Source organism: Rana temporaria, chromosome 7 (assembly GCF_905171775.1).
Source record: "Rana temporaria chromosome 7, aRanTem1.1, whole genome shotgun sequence".
Classification (NCBI taxonomy): Eukaryota; Metazoa; Chordata; class Amphibia; order Anura; family Ranidae; genus Rana; species Rana temporaria.
The window spans coordinates 47776305-47799573 of NC_053495.1; the positions used below are offsets into that span (position 1 = coordinate 47776305).

General features: G+C 45.3%; 1 protein-coding gene across 1 annotated transcript in view; it reads right to left on the reverse strand.

Moving 5' to 3' along the window:
* Window positions 1–2376: 2376 nt before the first annotated feature.
* TSEN2 (tRNA splicing endonuclease subunit 2) overlaps window positions 2377–23269 on the reverse strand; it is a 71951-nt gene continuing 51058 nt past the window's right edge. The window contains exons 8-12 of the mRNA XM_040359319.1: window positions 22782–22920; window positions 22611–22647; window positions 18445–18556; window positions 17915–18004; window positions 2377–2451 (exon numbers count right to left, since the gene is read on the reverse strand). Coding sequence (XP_040215253.1) covers window positions 2392–2451; window positions 17915–18004; window positions 18445–18556; window positions 22611–22647; window positions 22782–22920 — 438 coding nt within the window. The 3' untranslated portion in view covers window positions 2377–2391. The remainder of the gene's footprint in view (window positions 2452–17914; window positions 18005–18444; window positions 18557–22610; window positions 22648–22781; window positions 22921–23269) is intronic.

Consider the following 23269-nt stretch of genomic DNA (forward strand, 5'->3'; position numbering starts at 1 on the left):
TATATTCTGGACCTGTCCAGTAATTGCCGAATATTGGAGAGAAATAGTAAACTGTATAACACAAGTTACCTCTATCTCGTTGCAACCATCAATGCCAATCTGCATGCTAGGCTTGGTAGAACAACTTATTCCAACGGTGGCGGGTCGCACCCTGGTAGGGTTGCTCCTGTTCTGTGCCCGCAAAGCCATAGCCCTCAGCTGGCGCAAGTCTAAAGGAGAGCTACCACATAGGCCCTAGCCTCTATGTACTCTCCCCACTCCCCATGATCTCAGGGACTGCTTAAATTCCATCCATTTCCCCCATGTACTCTGAAATCTTATTTCTACATCCTCTTGAAGACTTATTAATTCTTCCATTACCCTCGTTCTATCGGCCTCCTTAAACCATTTCTTTATCCTTGGCGCTTCCTTCAGTTTCCAATATTTCGGGATTAGTGTTCGGGATTATATTTCTCTGTGTTCAGCAGAAATGGGGTAAGTGCTACTCTATATTTCTTCCTAGGTCCTTCCATTGCATGAAATAAACATTTCCAGGGATCTAATTCTATCTCCTTCCCTTCTATCTGCTTAATTAAATATAATACTTCCACCCAATACGTTTGAATCAAACTACATTGCCACCATATATAGGCATGATTTCCTTCCTCCCCACATTCCCTCCAACACAAAGGTCAGATGTCATGGTTAATTTTAAGCATTTTGGTGGGAACATAATACCACTTGGACAGTAATTTATAATTCATTTCTTTTATCCTTGTGTCCCTTGAGGTAGAATGCACATAGTCCATAACCTTCTTCCTCAGTGTCTCTGGCGCTGCTTGGTTCAGTTCCATCTCCCATCTTTCCAAAAGGTGCATTAACCACTTAAGGACTATCGTATTTATCGGCGTATAACGTGCACGAGTGCCGCCGTCGACATATACCGAGCGTAGTACACTCGGCTCCGCTCGCGGTCACGCCTACAAAATAAGGGACATAATTATGATTTTTTTTTTTATTTATTAGGCATGGCGGCGATCTGCGATTTTTATTGGAACTGCAACATTATAGCGGACACATCGGACACTTTTGACACATTTTTGGGACCATTCACATTTATACAGTGAACAGTGCTATAAATATGCATTGATTACTGTATAAATGTGACTGGCAGGGAAGGGGTTAACCACTAGGGGGCAGGGAAGGGGTACAAATGTGTAGCCTAGTGAGTGATTCTAACTGTAGGGGGAGGGGGGTAACTGGGGAGGAGACCGATCTGTGTCCCTATGTACAAGGGACACAGCATCGGTCTCCTCTCCCTGACAGGACATGGATCTCTGTGTTTACACACAGAGATCCACGGTCCTGCTCAGTTACTGAGCAATCGCGGGTGCCCGGCGGCCGCGCCCCCTAGCTGCTTTAAAAGACGGCGGCTGGTAGTAACAACCAGACCTTTAGTAGCCTTGCTTTTTTCTCCTGTCATCTCACAACAGTATTTACCGTATTTATCGGTGTATAACGCGCACCCCAATTTTAAGAGGGAATTTTCGGGAAAACTAATTTTTTTTAGTCCAAATAGTAAATGCATGTAAATTAAAAATAAGATAAGCAGCAATGTACAGCAAGCAACTCGGAGAGCAGCTTCTATGTTCAAGGAGATACACAGTACCTTAGGGCTTCTAGCTGTCAGCACTTGATGGTGGAAGGGAGGGAGCTGGAACTCTCAGACGCAGGCAGCGCTGACCGGGACTGTAGCGTGGCTTGGGGCTTCTATACCCAAATGTTCAGCAGTCTGTGGTGAAGGGGAGGGTGAGGAAACCCTTAAACGCGGGCAGCGTTGGCCGAGACTGTAGCGCGTACCTATGGCATACCTCGGAGGGGAACGAGCGCCGTCCGGAAATCACCGAGCCGTCATCTCCACTCGGCTCTCACTCAGCTGTCACGTCACACACGCACAGTCCCGCCTCCGCCATCGGCATTGGACCATCTCCTGTGACAGACAGAACACTGGTCCAATGCTGGTGGCGGAGGCGGGACTGTGCGTGTGTGACGTGACAGCCGAGTGAGAGCCGAGAGGAGATGATAGCTCTGTGATTTACGGCAGGCGCTGGTCCCCCTCCTTCCCCTCCGAGGTAGGCTATCGGCGTATAGCGCGCACCCGTGATTTTCCCCCTATTTTCAGGGGAAAAAAGTGCGCGGTATACGCCGATAAATACGGTAATTGGCTGAAACCTTCCAACCCAGTAGATCTCATCCTATGACATTTTTGTTGCAGCTACTTGTGATTTAGTCATATTAATGTCACATGCTTTAAAATAACTGGTTATTTTTAGCAATTTTTAAAATGTAAGGAAAACATAGTTCTAAGAAAAAACTGAAAATATTTTATTATGATTTTTTTTTTACATGATTCTACAACTCTTCATGCTCCGCTCGCTCCTGCGATGAAATCCATCGATTGACAATCACTTCCTATAAAAAGAAAAAAAATTACATTGCTATTTTCCTTTAAAAAAAACATTTTTCATAAATGGTCAAAAGTATAAGTTTGCCAAGCAAAAAAAGTCAATCTGTCTCAAATGTGTGCCTTCTGTAAAAACTGCTTTTCAAAATGATCAGTGGATGCAATGAGATAGGCAAGGAAGTTATAAGCAAATCTTGAGTCTATCAAAGTCGAGCCAAGGCACATCTCTCCTGCCTCCTAAGCCTTGCTTTTGGTGTTTAAAGCGGGGCTCCGGGCATAATTTCTTTTTTTTTTTCAAGCTAAAACTAATTACATTTAATAGTCCCTAAAACATATTCATACGGTAGCTCCCCAAAAGTTCCAGAAATCTTTGCAAACACTTGCCTTATATGCTCCAGCTCATGTTGTGGCCATATCCATCATATGTGTGGGCATATGAAGCCCAGTTCCCTTTTCTTCCTGGTTTTCAGGGAGAGGTGCATGCTGGGTGATTTTTAGGCACAGTAATGCTCAGAGACTCCTGGGAAATGAGTGTCATAATTTCCTTAGGACAGGAAGTTGAACCACCTAGGACCAGAAACTAGGCAGATTACAAAATCTGCCTGGTAACAGCCAGATAGAAGTGAGTAAATTTTTTTTTGTTTTTTTTTACATTAAAGGCAAGCTTTTAATAGAAAGTACATTTTTAGGGTGGAACGCCGCTTTAAAGGCTCATTCACGCCAGGTGCGCTGATCAATGCAGGCTCAACACATGGACACTGAGAAAGGAACTGAGGACATTCACCCCCTTTAGTTATGATGTGATGGGTAGGCTGAAGACACCACAGTACAGGGAGGACTGTGACGTGAAGGGGGGGCAGTAATGTTTATCGCTCAAAAATTTTACTCAGACCTCTGCTGGACCCCTGTACATTTTAATTCAATACCCCTGCTATAGAGTAGCACCTGGCTCACAGCCTGCTGGGGCTACCTGCATCACATCCAAGATGGCAGCACCCATCAGCAGTCTCAGGGCTTTTGGATGTCTACACAAGAGAGGCCTTTACATAAAAATGACATGTCTAAAACATTTTATTTGCAACTATAATCTTATGGGAAGTTTTTGTTGAAATGAACGGTCTGGAAAAAGCTACTTTTTAGAAGAGAGAAAAGAAAAGTGTGGGATTAAAAACCAAATAAAAAAAACAATCATAATCAGTTAGGTGGATTCAGCATCGGCCCAATGCTGCATCTGTCAGCTGCCTCTAAGACCAAGAACTGAGCGATCAAAGACTGTCCCAGTCACTGGCTCTCGGCTCTGACCCTCCAGTGCTTACTGGAGCACCAGACTGTGGAGGGCACAGAAGTAGTTGGCTCAGGCTCTCAGTGGCACACAGAGGCTGAGACATCTGCCCATCAGGCATCTGGGTGAATCCCGATATTAAAGTTGGGATCCCTCCAGAGTATGGACCATCTAAGAGACATCAGCCGACAGCAAACTTTAGCCTGCTGTCGGCTGAATATAGGTCACAGCAGTGTAGAACTAAGTGACCATGAATCTCCTTTAATTCCCCAATTTAAAAAACTAAAAAGAAAAGAAAACATGCACATTATTAAGAGAAGTTCCGTGAACCATAGCCCATAAATTAGATTTACCTACCATCCAAAATGTCCACATAATAAACTGAATAGAAGCATTGCTGCTCATGTTAACATGCTACACATCATACAGGACTCTTTGCCACAATTCTATACTAAATGGAATACTTGAATTTAGTTTAAGACCCAAAACAGAACTGATAATCCTCTACATGTGATACGCTGCCATTAATATTCCCTGGGACTTCTAATATTATCTTGCGTGCCATATATAACATGACAGTAACTATATTTCTTTATCGTACACCACGGGACACAGAGCCATTAATCATTACATAATGGGTTGTATGGACACCAGAGGTGATTTGACACTGGCACAACCAATCAGACAGTTTCCCTCCACATAGAGCCCCTCCCACCAGGGGAGCTACTCAGTTTTTTCGCCAGTGTCTAAGGATTGGACGCATGGAAAGTGCGAAGGACAGCTCAAGCAAACCCTGCTTAGGGTTAGAAGAGCTAGACGTTCGGGTCCATCCAGGACGCTAAAGTTAAGCCAAAATTGAATGAGACTCGGGCCTCTCGCAGGAGGCGTCGCCTGTAATGTCTCTCCCTGGAGGACTGGGCTCTGAGATTCCAGCACTTTCCCTATTGCAGCTAAAAGGCCTGGTCAGAGTCTTTTACAAGGCCCATGGAAGAGGTATCCTTTAAATAGGAACCCAGACCCCTGAAGGTTGGCACACAAAGCCCGCGGAGATGGGTGAAGATTGGGAGTAACCCTGCGGCGACGACAGGTAAGGAAAAAGGATCCTAGGTGTATCTTAGGACCTTTTCCAAAGGATTTACAGGGGGTGTCTTCTCAAAGGTGGCCACCGGAGGGAGTAAAGAGTTATCTCACTCACCTCAAACGACAGCCCAGAAAGCACGCTTCCTCTGCAGAGCTCTGAATCCCAGCGCTGGCCAGCTGTAAAATAGGAGGATGAGAAAGCCCCAAAGAGGGCACAGAGAATTCCCCATGCCTCCAGGCATGCCGCAGTTGCAGGCAGACATGTGGGGCGCGCATATGGGCACGCGCTTTTAAAGCCCCAACGCCGGAAGTGATGGGAGCGCGCAGGAGCGAGCACGAGACGCTGAGTTTTCAAAAACGGCACCCAGCAGCAACAGCACAAGCAAAGCAGTGCATACAGCAGCTCTCCTATGGGACACAGCAGCCTGGGGACACGCGAGTTAAGGTGGTTGATTGGTTGGCACTGCTAAAGAGAGACACCTACTCTTTGCATTGAACCTTTGTGTTTAAGTTGCATACTGTTATGTAGATTGCTAAACTGAGCACAGTAGTATTTGCATATTGGTACCTCGGCTTGTGGCTTTAAAAATGTCTTCCCTTAAGAAAGGTTCAGGGACTAGAAATAAAAAGTCAGCACCACCGGAGACAGGGGGTTCTTCCCGAGCCTGTTCGGTACCATCCTCCCCTGTAAGCCTCGATTTGCCTATACAGGAGGATCCTTTGCCACTTTTAGGAGTTTCTCCAGTGGCACCTTGGCCTGCTTATGTCACTGAAAACACTTTTACAGCAGCCATGGACAAATTAGAAGAAAAGATTGCAACCTTAATCGCTAAGTCCTCTCAGAGGGACAAAAGGCGAAGTAGATCTCCTTCCTCAGCGATAGATCCACTATCAGAGAGATCTGAAGAGGAGAAGGAGGAGGAATCTGCAGAGGACAGAGAGGAGTCGGACGGCTCAGGGGTATCAGAGGAGCCTTTTTCGGCCTCCCAGATGCTGAGATCGCAGGTGCAATGTTATGCGGAAGCAGTACGCACTTCATTCAGATTCCCCCCTTTGGAGTCGGAGTCACCTGTCTCCTCTCTAGGGTCACTAAAATTTCTGCAGAGTTCAGGCTCTTTTCCAGTTCATCCGCTGTTAAAGAAGCTAATTTATGCAGACTGGTTACACCCAGACAAGCGTTTTTCACGAGGAGAGTGGTCTCTCCACCCCAAAATCTTTCAGGCCATTTGCCAGAAATGGGGGACCCCGGATGTGGACCTATTAGCTTCTAGGTTCAACAGGAAGTTGGACAATTTTGTATACAGAACAAGAGATCCTCTGGCTTACGGATCGGATGCACTGATAGTGCCATGGAATCAGTTTTCACTGATTAATGCCTTTCCACTTATTCCCCTTCTACAAAGACTGATTTGCAGAATCAAGAGGGAAGGAATTCCAGTAATCTTAGTGGCTCCAGATTGGCCCAGAAGACCCTGGTACGCCGAGATCATAAAGATGGCAGTAGGACGGTTTGGCTGCTGAGACCCACATTCTAAAGAAGAGAGGGCTCTCAGGACCAGTACTTTCTACGATTATTAATGCCAGAAAACCAGCTTCCAGATCTACTATAGAGTGTGGAAGTCATATGTTTCATGGTGTGAAACTATTAGATGGAATCCTAAGGCCCCGTACACACACGAGAGGATCCATCCGCTGAAAAATCTCAGCGGATCGGTTTCAGCGGATAGATCCCCTGGTGTGTACGTTCCAGCGGATATTTATCCGCGGATATTTCCGATTTCCAGCAGATAAAAATTTGTAAGCATGCTAACAAATCTATCCGCTGGAATCGGCTCCAGCGGATCGATCCGGTGGTCTGTACAGACTCACCGGATCGATCCGTCCCTCGCATGCGTCGTAATGATTCGACGCATGCGTGGATTTCCTTATATGACAGCGTCGCGCACGTTGCCGCGTCATCATCGCGGCGACGGCGCAACACGTCACCGCGGTTGAATTCCGCGCAGATTTGGATCCGATGGTGAGTACATGCCAAAGGATCCAAATCCGCCAGAGGATTTATCCGCGGATACGGTCCGGCGGACCGTATCCGCGGATCAATCCTATCGTGTGTACCAGGCCTCAGAGATATGACATTAGTAGGATTCTTGCCTTTTGCCAGCTAGGAGTGGATATGAAATTAGCCCTTAGTACTATTAAGGGCCAAATATCAGCTCTTTCGGTCTTCTTTCAAAGACCTCTGGCATCTCATTCCCTAGTGAGGGCTTTCATTCAGGGGGTACTACGGATCAATCCGCCAGTTAAGTCCCCCTTATGCCCATGGGATCTGAATTTAGTTTATCAGTGTTGCAGAAGCAACCCTTTGAACCTATTCGCCAGATTGCGCTGATTCTTTTAAGCAGGAAATTGGCATTTCTGATTGCCATCTCTTTAGCGAAGCGAGAAGAGTATCTGAATTAGCAGTTCTTTCCTGCAAAGAGCCTTATCTAGTTTGCCATAAAGACAAAATTGTACTACGACCCAAACCTGCTTTTTTACCTAAGGTGGTGTCGGCTTTTCATTTAAATCAGGACATAGTCCTACCTTCTTTTTTTCAAAATCCACTGACAGCGGAAGAAAAGTTGTTACACTCTCTGGATCTTGTGAGAGCTGTAAAGGTGTATCTGCAGGCGACCGCTCAGATACGCAAGACAGATATTTTGTTTATTTTGCCGGAGGGTCCCAAGAAGGGACAAGCGGCGTCGAGATCCACTATTTCTAGGTGGATTTGACAGACTATTTTTCAAGCCTATAGTTTAAAAGAATAAGACTCCTCCTTTTTCTGTTAAGGCGCACTCAACTAGGGCGATAAGTGCTTCATGGGCAGTGCACCACCAGGCTTCGGTGACTCAGATCTGTAAGGCAGCAAATTGGTTTTCAGTCCACAAATTCTCTAAATTTTATCAGATAGATGTGAGTGCATGTGAGGATGCCGCCTTTGGGCGAAGTGTACTGCAGGCGGCAGTATAGAGCTTCTAGTACCTGGCGGTTTGCTTGATCTGTGTCCCCCCCTTCATATAGGGCATTGCTCTGGGACATCCCATTATGTAATGATTAATGGCTCTGTGTCCCGTGGTGTACGATAAAGAAAACAGGATTTTTATAACAGCTTACCTGTAAAATCCTTTTCTTGGAGTACACCACGGGACACAGAGGTTCCCCCCCCCCCCTTCTTATGGGAATCCTTATTGCTTTACTAAAAAATTGAGGAGCTCCCCTGGTGGGAGGGGCTATATGGAGGGAAACTGTCTCTGATTGGTTGTGCCAGTGTCCAATCACCTCTGGTGTCCATACAACCCATTATGTAATGATTAATGGCTCTGTGTCCCATGGTGTACTCCAAAAAAAGGATTTTACAGGTAAAAAATCCTGTTACTGTGAGTAAAGTAATGTGTCTTCCTTTAAGGCTAAATTCACACCTGAGAGTAGTGTTTTCCGCGTTTTTGCGGCGGTTATTACCACGTTTTGCCGCAATTTTTGCTGTGTTTTTTACTGCGATTTTGGACAGGTCTAGGGTCACCAATGTTAAAAGCAGAAAAACGCCCAAATCAGCCTAAAAGTCCCAGAACTTGTTTGAGCTTCAGGCGTTTGGAACTTCTGGCTTTAGGTTTTTCTGTAGTGGAGATGTGAACCATCTCCATAGAGAATAATAGATTTTTTTCCCCTCCAGCGTTTTGTAGCTTCAGGCTTCAATCTACAAAACGATCAGGTGTGAATGGGGTCTAAGATATACTCTTCCTTTAAACTATAACTCTGTCAGACTACCATTTTTAATCTTTATGGTTAACATTTGCAGAAACTTCAAATAAACATGAAGCATTGTAACAAACTCCAGAACATATCTGCTGAATGCTTTCAATGTTCATCGATCAATTCAGCAGCTCGCTTATAACTTTTCTATAATCTGGTGGCTTTCACTCCTCTCTGAATGAGCATGTGGAAATGCAGGTTGGTGTGTTCCAGATTCAAGCACCGGCCTCTCTTCTTCCACATACGGCTACAGAGCTCAGAAACCTCTTTAACTCCTCTCTTCACCTCTTTAACCACTTAAGACCCGGACCTTTAGGCAGCTAAAGGACCCGGCCAGGTTTTGCGATTCGGCACTGCGTCGCTTTAACCGACAATTGCGCGGTCGTGCGACGTGGCTTCCAAACCAAATTGGCGTCCTTTTTTTCCCACAAATAGAGCTTTCTTTTGGTGGTATTTGATCACCTCTGCGGTTTTTATTTTTTGCGCTATAAACAAAAATAGAGTGACAATTTTGAAAAAAATGCAATATTTTTTACTTTTTGCTATAATAAATATCCCCCAAAAATATATATAAAAAAAAAAATTTTCCTCAGTTTAGGCCGATACGTATTCTACCTATTTTTGGTAAAAAAAAATCGCAATAAGCGTTTATCGGTTGGTTTGCGCAAAATTTATAGCGTTTACAAAATAGGGGATAGTTTTATTGCATTTTTATTAATTATTTTTTTTTTTTACTACGAATGGCGGCGATCAGCGATTTTTTCCGTGACTGCGACATTATGGCGGACACTTCGGACAATTTTGACACATTTTGGGACCATTGTCATTTTCACAGCAAAAAATGCATTGTCTACTGTGAAAAATAGGATTTTTATAACAGCTTACCTGTAAAATCCTTTTCTTGGAGTACATCACGGGACACAGAGTCTTAATCATTACTATCTGGGTTATATTCCACCATCAGGTGCTGGACACTGGTGTAATCAATTAGAACAGGAAGTTCCCTCCCTATATAACCCCTCCCATACTGGGAGCACCTCAGTTTTTGTCCCAAGCAATGAGTGTCCCAATATCCCCAAACAAGAGGGGTGGGGACTCTGTGTCCCGTGATGTACTCCAAGAAAAGGATTTTACAGGTAAGCTGTTATAAAAATCCTATTTTCTTTATCGTACATCACGGGACACAGAGTCTTAATCATTACTATCTGGGATGTCCTAAAGCAATGCTTACTGAGGGGAGGGAGACACCAACAATGCAGACTGCCATCAGACACGAGGAATTCTAATGCTGCCTGCCGCATATTGTGCCAACAAAAAAAGGCTGCATCCTCCTGCCGTCTTATGTTCACTTGATAGGATTTAGTGAACGTAAGCACAAACGACCAAGTTGCAGGTCTGGCAAATCTGAGTCATAAAGGCTTGGTAATGCACCCCGCATGAAGTGCTTACTATCCTGGAAGGGTGTACCCCAAAAAGAAACAGGGGGAAGCCCTCTCTATAAACCACAAGCCTGAATAATAACCTGATGAATCAACATTTGACAATAGTTGATTTAGACGCTGCCTGCCCCTTGCTGGGGCCTCCTGGTAGCGCACCAACATCAGTCTTCCGTACCCGAGCAGCCACTTCTGATAGGTCTTGACCTCTCTTACTATAACGAGAGAGCGCATAGCCATTTTAATAGCCGATCTGAACACTGCCCGCCCCATCTAGGGGCTTTCTGGCAACAAAACGTTAGGTTTCTATATCTGAAGCCTTCAGATAGATCTTTAACTGCTCTTATCTTTATTAAGAGAAAGCAATAACCTCTCCTTCCGCGGATCAAGGTCCTGAAAAAAAGGAAAAGGAAGGCAAGAATATCTTAATTCAAGTGAACACTGGATCCTTCTAGCCAATAAGGTTGGGTGAGTATTTAACATCACTCTTCTTGCACAAATAATTAAGTATGGCTCTATACAAAGAAAGTTGCCAATACTCTCTTGCGGAGGCAGCCGCAACCAAGAACACCAATTCCCTCTTTAGAAGGATAAAGGGAAATATTTATGGTGCATCAGCCCAAGGTGCTGACTCTGTAAGCCAGCATACTGGATCCAATCCTCCGAGCACAAGGGCGCCTTAACTGGCGGACTTATACCTGTCACCCCTTGTACAACGGCCCAGATCAAGAGTGTGCCAAGATCGGACCCTTGATGGAACTTAAGGCCAGCTCCATCTCTTTTCCAATGTAGAAAGGTAAGAATTTTACCTATGACCTACTACCAAGGATTCCACCCCTTGGTTTCACACCAGGAATATGGGTCTTCCATATCCTAGGATATCTGGTCCTGGAGGCCAGCTGTCCTGTATGAATCAAGGTAACTGCCGCTGATTCTGTACGCCCCGATCCTCAAGAATGCAGGCTATAACAGCCAGACCATTAATACCCATGTATGCAAGACAGGATGTAACCCTGCAAAGCAGGCCTGGACAAGCTGTAAGGGACCCTGGGTCCTCTACGGTCAGTTCTGCTGTCCCTGCGCAGTAAGGTTGTATGGGCTATGCTGGAGCAATTAAGCCAGCTTCCGTTCTCTTCTGATGTAGCATGGAAGCCACAAAGTTTACAACTGGGCCCCCAGGGTCACTAAAAAATCTGTCCCGAATGCGGGTGGATCCTTTGGCCTTGACACAAAGTTATTCAATCTCATGTTGAACCTGGACGTCAACACCCTTTATGTGCAGGGTAACGTTTCTGTGACATTTGGTCAGAAAAAAGTCGGGGTGTAGAGGCCAATCTCCCGGACCCGATTGTTGATGGCTCCAGCGAATCGCCTGCCAATCTAGCATTCCATGAAATGACAATTGACAATAGGCAAGGCACAAGCTCTTCTCTGGTAACCAAAGTAAACCACTAGAGAGGCATAGTCAGATTGTATTCAGACAGAGCAACCCTGTAACCTAAACGTTCAGGTCCTTAAGCCGGATGCTCCATCCGTAGCTCTAGAAACCTAGCAGATAAGGCTCCCTAGGAGCTTGACCACCTTCCCTGTGCCGTGGTCTCTTTCAGGCCTGGATTCTATCCCTAGAGGCCAGTCCTCGCAACCTGCTCCCAGGTAACGGGTATGAAGGACATTCCCTTCTGCCAATCATTCAGTTAAGAACCCTAAACTGAAATTCCAGCATATCCCTGGGACAAGACTCCTAGGATAATGCCAAGTTAGTATCCACTCGTTCCAGGCCGACAGAGCAAAGTTTATATCAGCCTTGAATAAAACTGAGCATAGGGAACTGTGTTTGAATAAAGACAGCATATTCCCTCTAGACTGGGATCCCAACCCAGGAGTTCCAGATAATTAATCATGCTGGACTCCCCTAGGCCCAGCCATGCTACTGACTGATCTGTCAGCACGGGTTTGCCTCGGAATGACATTACTGCTAAACTCTGGGCCTTTAGCCCTGCTAGAGGCGGGCCCTAGCAGCCTTGTAAATAAACACACATGCAAATAGCTCCCCCTATGTGCATGTGGCAACCTTTAAAGCCATATGCCTCTATGGAAGCGTGTGTTCATAGAAGCGTGAGTTCATAAGAAAATGTTTTCCACAGATACACAAAAAAGGGGGCGTGCTGTATACACGCATACATATAGCATGTGAGCTATGAACAAGCATCCTGCAAGCAAGTATGCGCCTATGTAAGGCCAAGGAATCCTGTATAATTAAGGAAACCTAATTATAATGCCTCCTAAGTCAAACTCTAGGCAACATGCATTCTTATGCGATTCAGCAAATTTTCATGCGATCCAACATCTATGCATCTTAAGCACTCTTGTGCGGACAAGTACCCTTGTGGGACCAAGGATTGTTGTATGATCGAGCACCACTGTGCGATCCAGCAATTTTATGCAATTAAGCCTTTTAATGCGATTTTTGGCATTTTTGCGGACACAACCTCTCTGTGTGACCAAATATGACTGAGTAATCCAGGACTCGGGTGATCAGATAACCATGTGTGAACCCGCATCTTTATGCACTCCAGCATCTTTATGCGATTTCAGACCTTTTTGTGGAAAAAAGCCTCTCTGTGTGACCAAATATCCTTGGGTAATCAAGGATTGTGGTTTGTCAGGTAAACCTGTGTGATTCCGCATTTCTATGCACTCCAGCATCTTTATGCGATTTCAGGCACTCCTGTATAAAACAAGCCTCTCCGTACGACCAAATATCTTTGGATAATCAAGGACTCGGGTTATCAGATAACCATGTGTGATGTTGCATCCTTAAGCCCTTAAGCATTTCCATGTGATTTTAGACATGCCTATGGAAACAAGTCTCTCTGTGTGACCTAAATACCCTTGGGTAATCAAGGACCTGGTTTAACAGGTAACCATGTGTGATCCCGCATCTTTATGCACTTAAGCATTTTCATGCGATTTTAGGCATTCCTGTGGAAACAAGCCTCTCTGTTTGACCTAAATAACTTTGGGTAATCAAGGACCTGGTTTATCAGGTAACCATGTGTGCTCCCGCATCTTTATGCACTTAAGCATCTTTATGCGATTTTAGGCATTCCTGTGGAAACAAGCCTCTCTGTGTGACCTAAATAACCTTGGGTAATCAAGGACCTGGGTTATCAAGTAACCATGTGAGATCCCGCATCTTTATGCACTTAAGCATTTTTATGCGATTTTAGGCACTTTGCTGTGATTAAACACTCTTATGTGAACATATAAAATCATACGAACAAAATAACATGTCTCTTTTATGTGATCAACAATAAAACATGCTTTGTTACCGGTTTTTACCCCACATGCATTTTGAACATTCCAAACTCATGTACCTCATGCAAACATGTGGACTGTAAAGAGGCAGTTATGCTCTGCAGATGTGCGTCTCCGCAAACCTGCAACGTTAGCCATGTGCACAGCAGCAAATGTGCACCCCCCCTGTTGTGCATTCGGTTAGCCTGAAGCCAACACCAGGATGAGGACTTTAAAGAGACAGAGGCTTTGACCATCTAGGCTAAGTGAAGTTATATGCAGCTTGGATCTCTGAAAAGACTGCAGCTGCAACCAGAGCTTTTGGGGCTTCTGATAGTTTTCTCCTCATTAACACCTGTTATCTGTTCTCTGACAGTGAACCTTCATCCTCAGGTCTTTCAATCCCTTGTTTGAGGATTTAGAGCAGGGAAAGGGACACACCCTGTTTTCTGCTTGTGAGGCTGCTGTGAATATAGCAGTTAACCTCTTATAGACCTATACATGCAATGCAACAAAACATATGCAGAGTGCTGCAATGTTGGGGGAGGCTCACGCCTGCCAGGGCTGATAGCTAATTATGTGAGCTATCTTAAGTCTCTACAGGGGAGGATAGTATCATGCAAGCATGATAAAAAGGGGCCACCAGATTTAGGTGGTGATACCCCTTCCTACCCCTGAACCCTCTTTTACGGGGAGACAAAAGAGTCCTAAGCAAAAAGCAGAGGAACTTTAACCCTGGTGCATCAACAGCTGAACTTAGTCTAGCAAATAATGCTTGCTAACACAGCTAGATGCCGAGTAGGTGTCTTAAATGAATCTGTATCCAATTTCCACAAGGTGCTTACGTGCTCAAGCTACCGTGTCCCCCTGGCTTCTCTGACGTCTGGGCCTTTTGAAGGGGCCGCCCTGCGTCTGCACCATGAGCCGGCGCACGTGCGCCAGCGGCAACCACATCGTCCCCCCGCCTTCAAAGCGCGCCCCTCTCACGCACGCGCGCGTAGGGAAATGGTGGAGGCGGGGGGAGAGGGAGATCCCCCAAGGAGCCGTAGAGACTACGAGGGACCCCCCCCCCATCGTGGCAGAGCTTGAAGCGGAGGCAGTAAGCCGCACCCTAGATCAGCTAACCTTGAGCTTCCGTTTCTGGAAAGCATGGCAAGCGAAACACCCGGAATGTCCTCTTAGGGCCCTTCGTGGAAAACAGATAAGACATACTCATGTAGGGGTACCAACCTCCTGAATGGGAGATCTATGGGTATTACAGCCATCCTGTCTCAACAGACATAGTGGTTTCTTTGCCAAGGCACACATGCATTATAGGCAAGACCCAATAGCCCCTTCAGCGGAGGACTAGGACCCACTAGGGGAGGTATATGGGTGCCAGAGCCATCCTGTCTCAAAAGACTTTGTGGTTAAGTTGCCCATGCATAGAAGCATAAAATAGGCGAGACCCATAATCCCCAATGGAGAACCCACTGTCGGATAGGGCTGCGCATCTTCACCGGTCTCACGATTCGATGCGATTACGATTATCAAGTCCACGATTCGATTCGATTCGATTCCGCGATGCATCACGATGCATCACGATTGCAGCGCAAGTGCGCATGGCTCTCCCCCCAAAATACTAAAGGAGATTATCAGAGACTTCGGGCATAGTACAGGAGATGATCAGAGACTGCAGACATAGTACAGGAGATGGTCAGAGACTGCAGACATAGTACAGGAGATGGTCAGAGACTGCAGACATAGTACAGGAGATGGTCAGAGACTGCAGACATAGTAGAGGGGATGGTGAGAGACTGCGTGCATGCTACAGGAGATGATCAGAGACTGCGGACATAGTACAGGAGATGATCAGAGACTGCAGACATAGTACAGGAGATGGTCAGAGACTGCAGACATAGTACAGGAGATGGTCAGAGACTGCAGACATAGTAGAGGGGATGGTGAGAGACTGCGTGCATGCTACAGGAGATGATCAGAGACTGCGGACATAGTACAGGAGATGATCAGAGACTGCAGACATAGTACAGGAGATGGTGAGAGACTGCGTGCATGCTACAGGAGATGATCAGAGACTGCGGACATAGTACAGGAGATGATCAGAGACTGCAGACATAGTACAGGAGATGGTCAGAGACTGCAGACATAGTACAGGAGATGGTCAGAGACTGCAGACATAGTACAGGAGATGGTCAGAGACTGCAGACATAGTACAGGAGATGGTCAGAGACTGCAGACATAGTACAGGAGATGGTCAGAGACTGCAGACATAGTACAGGGGATGATGAGAGACTGCAGACATAGTACAGGAGATGGTCAGAGACTGCAGACATAGTACAGGAGATGGTGAGAGACTGCAGACATAGTACAGGGGATGGTGAGAGACTGCGTGCATGCTACAGGAGATGATCAGAGACTGCGGACATAGTACAGGAGATGATCAGAGACTGCGTGCATGCTACAGGAGATGGTCAGAGACTGCGGACATAGTACAGGAGATGATCAGAGACTGCGTGCATGCTACATGAGATGGTCAGAGACTGCGGACATGCTACACAAGATGATCAGAGACTGCGGACATGCTACACAAGATGATCAGAGACTGCGGACATGCTACACAAGATGATCAGAGACTGCGGACATGCTACAGGAAATGGTCAGAGACTGCGGAAATTATACAGAAGATCAGCAGGTAAGTATGATTTTTATTTTTATTTTAAAGAAGAAAATAATACCCTTTGGTATCACTTTAACAAACCCATTGAGTCTTTTGGCAGCAACTTGCATAGTAAACAGGTCAACATCACTGCACAAATAAAAAAAAGGGAGACATTCCAACCAGCAAGAAATATCACTAGATGGTTCCAGAGGGGAGAGATGATAGGGAAATCACAGCAAGAAATTAGACAGTAAGAGAGTTTGTGCAGCCCCCAATGTGTAAGGCAAACAGTACACACAGGATAGCTGCAGCAGGAGGGGGGGGGGGTGTGCCACCTCTATACTCTCACCCATATATCAAGCATGACAGGCTTATCTCTCACCTCCGGAGCACCTCCATCCCCCCTCCTCTCCTCACAGCTCGTTTGTAGTTTGCAGAAGCCAACTTTATGCCTCACCCCACGGATATTACAACAGCTGCAGTGTCAGCTCCGTGCAGTCATGATCTGTGTGTGTCCATCTCTCAGCTCCTCGTGCGGCTCGGCACCGCCCATCGGGGAGATGACCAGTGTCACTGTCCAGTCAGAGCTCCAAATCACAGAGGAGGGGGAGATCGTGGGTGGGGGCAGCAACGAGGCTCAGGCTACACTGTGTGAGTTGAGGAGGGGAAAGTTCCAGGCGCAGCCAGCCGATCGGCGGCATATCTTTCCAGCAAAGACATTGCTGTGCGGGGGGAGGGGGAGGGGCAGCAATGACGTCATTATTAATCGATTATTGCCGAATACCGCATCGATGCAGAATCGTCCATGGTATAATCTCGATGCATCGATGCAACGATTATTTTCAACACCCCTACTGTCGGACCAAGTCCCGTAGGTACCTCCGCTTACCTTTCCACGCTGCAGGGTATTGCAAAGCAAGAGGCCCAGCCTTCACCCCTCAACGCGGGCTTCGTCTCAGACCTTCAGGGACTGGGGTCCATAGCAGGTCACCTCTCCCCTGGACCTATATAGCACCCTGGCAACAGAAAAAATATTTGGTCTTTGACATCGACCAATGTACTGGAACCCAGGGTCCAGCTCTCAGAGAGAAGCATTATAGGCAAAACCTCGTTCTTCGTACCGAGGCCCGGGTACCGTCCACTTTGGCTATGAAGCACCTTGGACGGATCCGGATTTTATGGAGGCTTTTTACATCCAGCATGGATCCCTCCAGTGGAGCTCCTCAGAGCACATGTTAATTCGTGACCAACACCTTAGACACTGGTGAAAAAACTGAGGTGCTCCCAGTATGGGAGGGGTTATATAGGGAGGGAACTTCCTGTTCTAATTGATTACACCAGTGTCCAGCACCTGATGGTGGAATATAACCCAGATAGTAATGATTAAGACTCTGTGTCCCGTGATGTACGATAAAGAAATGACAATTGCAGTTTGGGAATTAACCACAAGGGGGCGTTGAAGGGATTATGTATGACCTAATATGTGTTTCTAACTGTAGGGGGGTGTGGCTGTAGGTGTGACGTCATCGATTGTGTATCCCTATAAAAGGGATCACATTATCGATGACGCCGCCACAGTGAAGAACGGGGAAGCTGTGTTTACACACAGCTCTCCCCGTTCTTCAGCTCCGGGGACCGATTGCGGGACTCCACGGGCGATCGGGTCCGCAGGGTTAGGAGCTTTGGACCGGGTCGCGGGTGCGCGCCCGCGACCCACGGCTGGGTACTAGCACAGGACGAACCTGTACGTGCATGTGCCCAGCTGTGCCATTCTGCCGACGTAAATGTGCAGGAGGCGGTCCTTAAGTGGTTAAAACTTCACATATAAACATAAAACGTTTTTATAATCATTTTGTTACCTTATAGAGCACGAGTATTACCAAGTAATAAATTGGTAAAAAAACATAAAAATAAGTACAAAAACTTGCCTGCACTTTAAACATTTTTATGCATTCTGGAGACTTCATTTCCTTTTCAGTAAAATCCTGAGGCTGGATTAAATAACAGATCAGCAACTCCTGTTAAAAAACAAATGTGGGTGAATACCTTCTTCTTTTTTTTTTTACTATTAAGTAAATTCTGTGCAGTGCTGTCAGCCATGAAGCTCTCACCTACATTAGCATCTCCTCCTCTTACACAACTCTCAACTCTTGCTCAACCCTTATAACACTGGGCAATGAACACTGTGCTAAATAGCTCATTTTTATTTTGCTCACAAATACAGGTGAAAATATATGTATATTAAATATATGCGTTTATAATTTCATAAGCTGGATTTTAATAAGTTATACTGTGTGCTATCATAACTGTGTTCTGGGGAATTTGTTTTGTACAATTGTATTGAATTGCACAGGATCCTTTGGCGGGCTACAATGATGTGCGTCTTGCCAGTTTCTTACTATCTGTAGTGTCAGCTGCACCCATAAAAGTCCAAAGCTCCCCTCCTGTCCTTTTTTACCTTAGACACATTCATTGTTGTCCTGTTAAGACCAGATAAAGACTTCCAGGTCAATGGTCGCAGTGGGGAACCTTCATAATTGGCATCAACAAGTTCTACAATCACAGAATAACTGTAAGAAAAAAATATATATATAAACCAGGGGTCTCCAAACTTTCCAAAGAAAGGACCAGTTTCCAGTCCTTCAGACATCAGAAGGGCCAGACTGCCCAGTGGGAGTAAACAATGCCTGATCTTTGGTATTAGGGGGGGAAACAGTTGGTGTCAGTGAGAGGAATAGGGAATAGTGCCCCATTTTAATTGTCAGTGGAAGGAATTATGCCCCATAGTTGGTGTCAGTGGAAGGAATAGTGTGCCAGTACCATTATTGGTGTCAGTGGCAGGAATTATGCCCCATTTTAGGTATCACTGGTAGGAATAATGCCTCAAGGGATGGATAAATGCAAGCAAAGGGGCCCAGTTTGGAGACCCTAGCTTTAACCATATTATTATTATTTAGGTACTTATATAGCGCCGTCAATTTACACAGCGCTTTACATATACAATGTACATTCACATCAGTCCCTACCCTCAAGGAGCTTACAATCTAAGGTTCCTAACTCACATTCATATACTAGGGCCAATTTAGGCAGAAGCCAATTAACCTACCAGCATGTCTTTGGAGTGTTGGAGGAACCCGGAGTACACGGAGGAAACCCACGCAGGCACAGAAAGAACATGCAAACTCCAGGCAGGGAGTGTCGTGCATATCCAGCTTGATACAGCTTAAAGAGACTTTCAAAAGGAAAGAACCAAATGCTTTTCAGATATTTACAAAATTTGGGGGCTGTTTAGTGATTCACAGCTCTCAACATGTTCAGTTCCATATAAGACAGTAATCATATCCCTTATATGAAATCAGCTAACAACATATGCTGCCATAGTAGCCCAAAATTCTATAACACGATGGCCTGGATTCACATACCTTGGCGCATAGTTATGCCGGCGTAGCGTATCGAATATACGCTACGCCGATGTAGCGCAGAGCGGCGAGCACAGTATTCACAAAACACTCGCTCCCTAATCTACGCTGGGTTCCCTCAGCGCAACTCGTCGTAAGTGGCAGTGGGCGTGAGCCATGCTAATGAGGCGTGACCCCATGTAAATGATGGGCCGAGCGCCATCAAGATACGAATAACGAACGGCGCATGCGCCGTCCCATGGGCGCTTCCCAGAGCGCATGCTTAGAATCACGTCGAAACAACTGCCTAAGTTACGTCGAATCACTGCCTACGACTTGAACGTAACCTACGACTAGCCCTATTCACGTACTACGTAAACGACGTAAAAAAACGACGGCTGTGTTCCCTGGTGCAGCCATTTGCATTGATGCTGCCGACTTACACCTGCTTTATGAGGCTTAACTTTACGCCGGATGTACGACTTACGTAAACCGCGTATATTAATGCGCCGGGCGCAAGTACGTTCGTGAATCGGCGTATCTCCCTCATTTGCATATTGGAATCGTAGATCAATGGGAGCGCCCCTTGCGGTCAGCGTAAATATGCGCCCACGATACGACGGCGTAGGAAACTTACGTCGGTCGGATGAAGCCTATTTTCAGGCGTACCTTGCTTTCAGAGTCAGGCGCATAGATACGACGGCGCATATGTGCACTTACGTGGCGTATCTCGAGATACGTCGGCGTAAGTGCTACGTGAATCCGGGCCGATATGTACCTATGGCTTATCATCCTCAGCACAGCTGAACTTTATTGAGCAGAAATAAAAAAATCACCTTGCATTGCTCATTTTGTCTACATTTTTATCATTCTCCTGGCAGTCAGCACTCTTTTTTGTGCCTGGTATTCGGGTGGGCCCTCGTTATCCTCACATACAGTGCAGGACTGCAGGTTCTGCACCCTTCAAGATTACGTTGGAGAGCTGCACTCAATTAACGTTTAAAACACACACACACAAAACTTTTGAAACTTAAAAAAAAAAAAGAGAAAAGTGCTTTGTGCTATTTTAAATACAAAGTTCAAATGTCATTGCATTAATTCCATCCTATCCCATCCACTGTGCTTCTGTAAAGGTGATTCTATACCGTAGCTAGCAAGAGAGTGCTCCACCACCAGTGATGCTATTATTGCCCTCATCAGAACCATGAGGCCCCTGGGCCAAACACACCTTAATAATTATCCCAAACAGATGGAGATTTCAAAACCGTTTCATTTCTCTATAAACCATGTTCTAGGGGGCGATCAAGGGGTTAACTGTGTTTCCTAGGTGTGTTCTAAGTGTGGGGCGATGGGATTGACAAGGGGGGGGGGGGAGAGATTGGTGTTCATACTTCGTATGAATGCACAATCTGTCTCCTCTCCCCTGAGAGAACAGATCTCAGTTTTCTCTCTGTCACGAGCGATCGCAGGTGCCTGCCGGTCATTGCGCCCGCTGGGCACTCGCATCAAGTTCTAGTGGTCAAAAGGCAAACTGACATACAGTTACGTCGGTTCCAGGGGAGCCAATCTGCCACAGAATAACTCCAGCGGCTTGTCGGGAAGGGGGTAAAACAGAAAAGTACCAACTTTCCAGAGATCCAGAATTTTCCTATACAAAGTGCAGAGGTACAAAAGGCAAACTGACATACAGTTACGTCGGTTCCAGGGGAGCCAATCTGCCACAGAATAACTCCAGCGGCTTGTCGGGAAGGGGGTAAAACAGAAAAGTACCAACTTTCCAGAGATCCAGAATTTTCCTATACAAAGTGCAGAGGTACAAAAGGCAAACTGACATACAGTTACGTCGGTTCCAGGGGAGCCAATCTGCCACAGAATAACTCCAGCGGCTTGTCGGGAAGGGGGTAAAACAGAAAAGTACCAACTTTCCAGAGATCCAGAATTTTCCTATACAAAGTGCAGAGGTACATTTTTGCATGATGTATGCTTACTCATAAAACCACCATGAGTATTTTGAGTATTGTGTAAAATATGTCATGGCACTTTTTAGATAAATAACGCTGCACAGTGTTTTTACACTAATAACAACTCTAAATTCCAGCTTTCCCATGGCTTTTGGACTTTTTTGTGACTGATTATTGCAGCCAGGCAGGCTGTAGTCCAGTGGTAATCCAGAAGGGGGTGTGTCAGACTTCTGCCTGCAGCAGCAGCGGTTTATCTTTAAATTTCTAAACTTTTTAGAAATATGATGTGAATTTTAAAATTAGGTTTTGTTGGAATCAAAATCTAGAGGATTTTATCCTGTCAAGTATAAATAATTGGTATTATTTGAAAAAGACTGTGAAGTTGATTTATTAAAGGCAAATAGACTGTGAGCACTTTGCAAGTGCAGTTGCACTCATTTTCCCCAGAGTTTAGTGAAAATGGTAAAGCTCCACTTTGTAAAGAATAACCAGTCAGGTTCAAGGGAAAAAATGCATTTTTGCTTGCACATGATTGGATGATGGAAATCAACAGAGCTTTGCCACATTTACATAGCTCTGATGAAAATGAGTGCAACTGCACAGTCCATTTGCCTTTAGTAAATCCACCCGTGTCAGGAAATAAGCTCTAATGCCCGCGTACACACGATCATTTTTCGGCACTAAAAAAAAATACATTTTTTCGGCATTTAGAAAATGAAGTTTTTTCAAACTTCATCATTAAAATGACGTTGCCTACACACCATCGTTTTTAAAAAATGCTCTAGCAAAGCGCGGTGACGTACAACATGTACGACAGTACTATAAAGGGGACGTTCCATGCGGATGACGCCACCCTTGGGGCTGCTTCGCCTGATTCCGTGTTAGTAAAAGACGATTCACGCTTTTCTGTCTGTTACAGCGTGATGAATGTGATATCTCCATTATGAACAAGCGCTCCTGTCTCATAACTTGCTTCTGAGCATGCGCGGGTTTTTAACGTCGTTTTAGCCCACACACGATCATTTTTTACAACCCGGAAAACTACATAGATTAAAACGTTGTTAAAAAATGCAGCATGCTCGAAAAAAATGTTTGTTGTTTTTCAGAAGCCGAAAAATTATGTGAAGCCCACACACGATCATTTTAAATGACATTTTTTTAAAACAACGTTTTTTTCATGCCGAAAAATGATCGTGTGTACGTGGCATAAAATATAGCAGGTTCTAAGCCAAGGCAATAGCCACATATATTTTCTAGTTACCAACCTTGCGTGGTAGAAGGGTGGGCCTTTTCGATATAGCACTAGAAAACATGAAAAAATAAAAACAATAGATAAGGTTTTTGTTTGTGATACATGTATAACAATTGTCAGCAACTGCCAAAACTGAAATATTCATTTTGCGTAGACTTAGCGATTAATCTCAGTGATTACTTACATAGGTCCGTCCCATATTTCAGTCCCACTTTGGGCACCCAGCCTTTGCTTCGGAAGTGGTGGTATGCCATATAACCTGTCTGAAAGTTCTGCTGTGCTGCACAGAAAATTTCCCAGAGTTTCTGTATGGTTAAAGGTTCCTAAAAGGGATTGATGGTCTGCACTAATTAACCAAGTCACACACTTTATTACTAATTACTTTACCAGGTCAGCAATCAAAATACCTGGCATACACGCATTGTACCTTAAAAATGGACAGACTATGGATATCAAACTATTTACATATTCTTAAAAAGCAATAATGGAGCTTTAAAACATATTACTGACCCTCTAGGTGTTTGTAATGTGAAGTTATTCATTCTCAAGGATCACAACAAAGGCTACAGCAGCCTCTCTCAACCTTTTTACCCTGGGGGAACCCAAACTACATTTTTCAGGTCTCAGCGAACCCTTACTAAAATCAATTTATTGGAGTCCATGAGAAAAAAG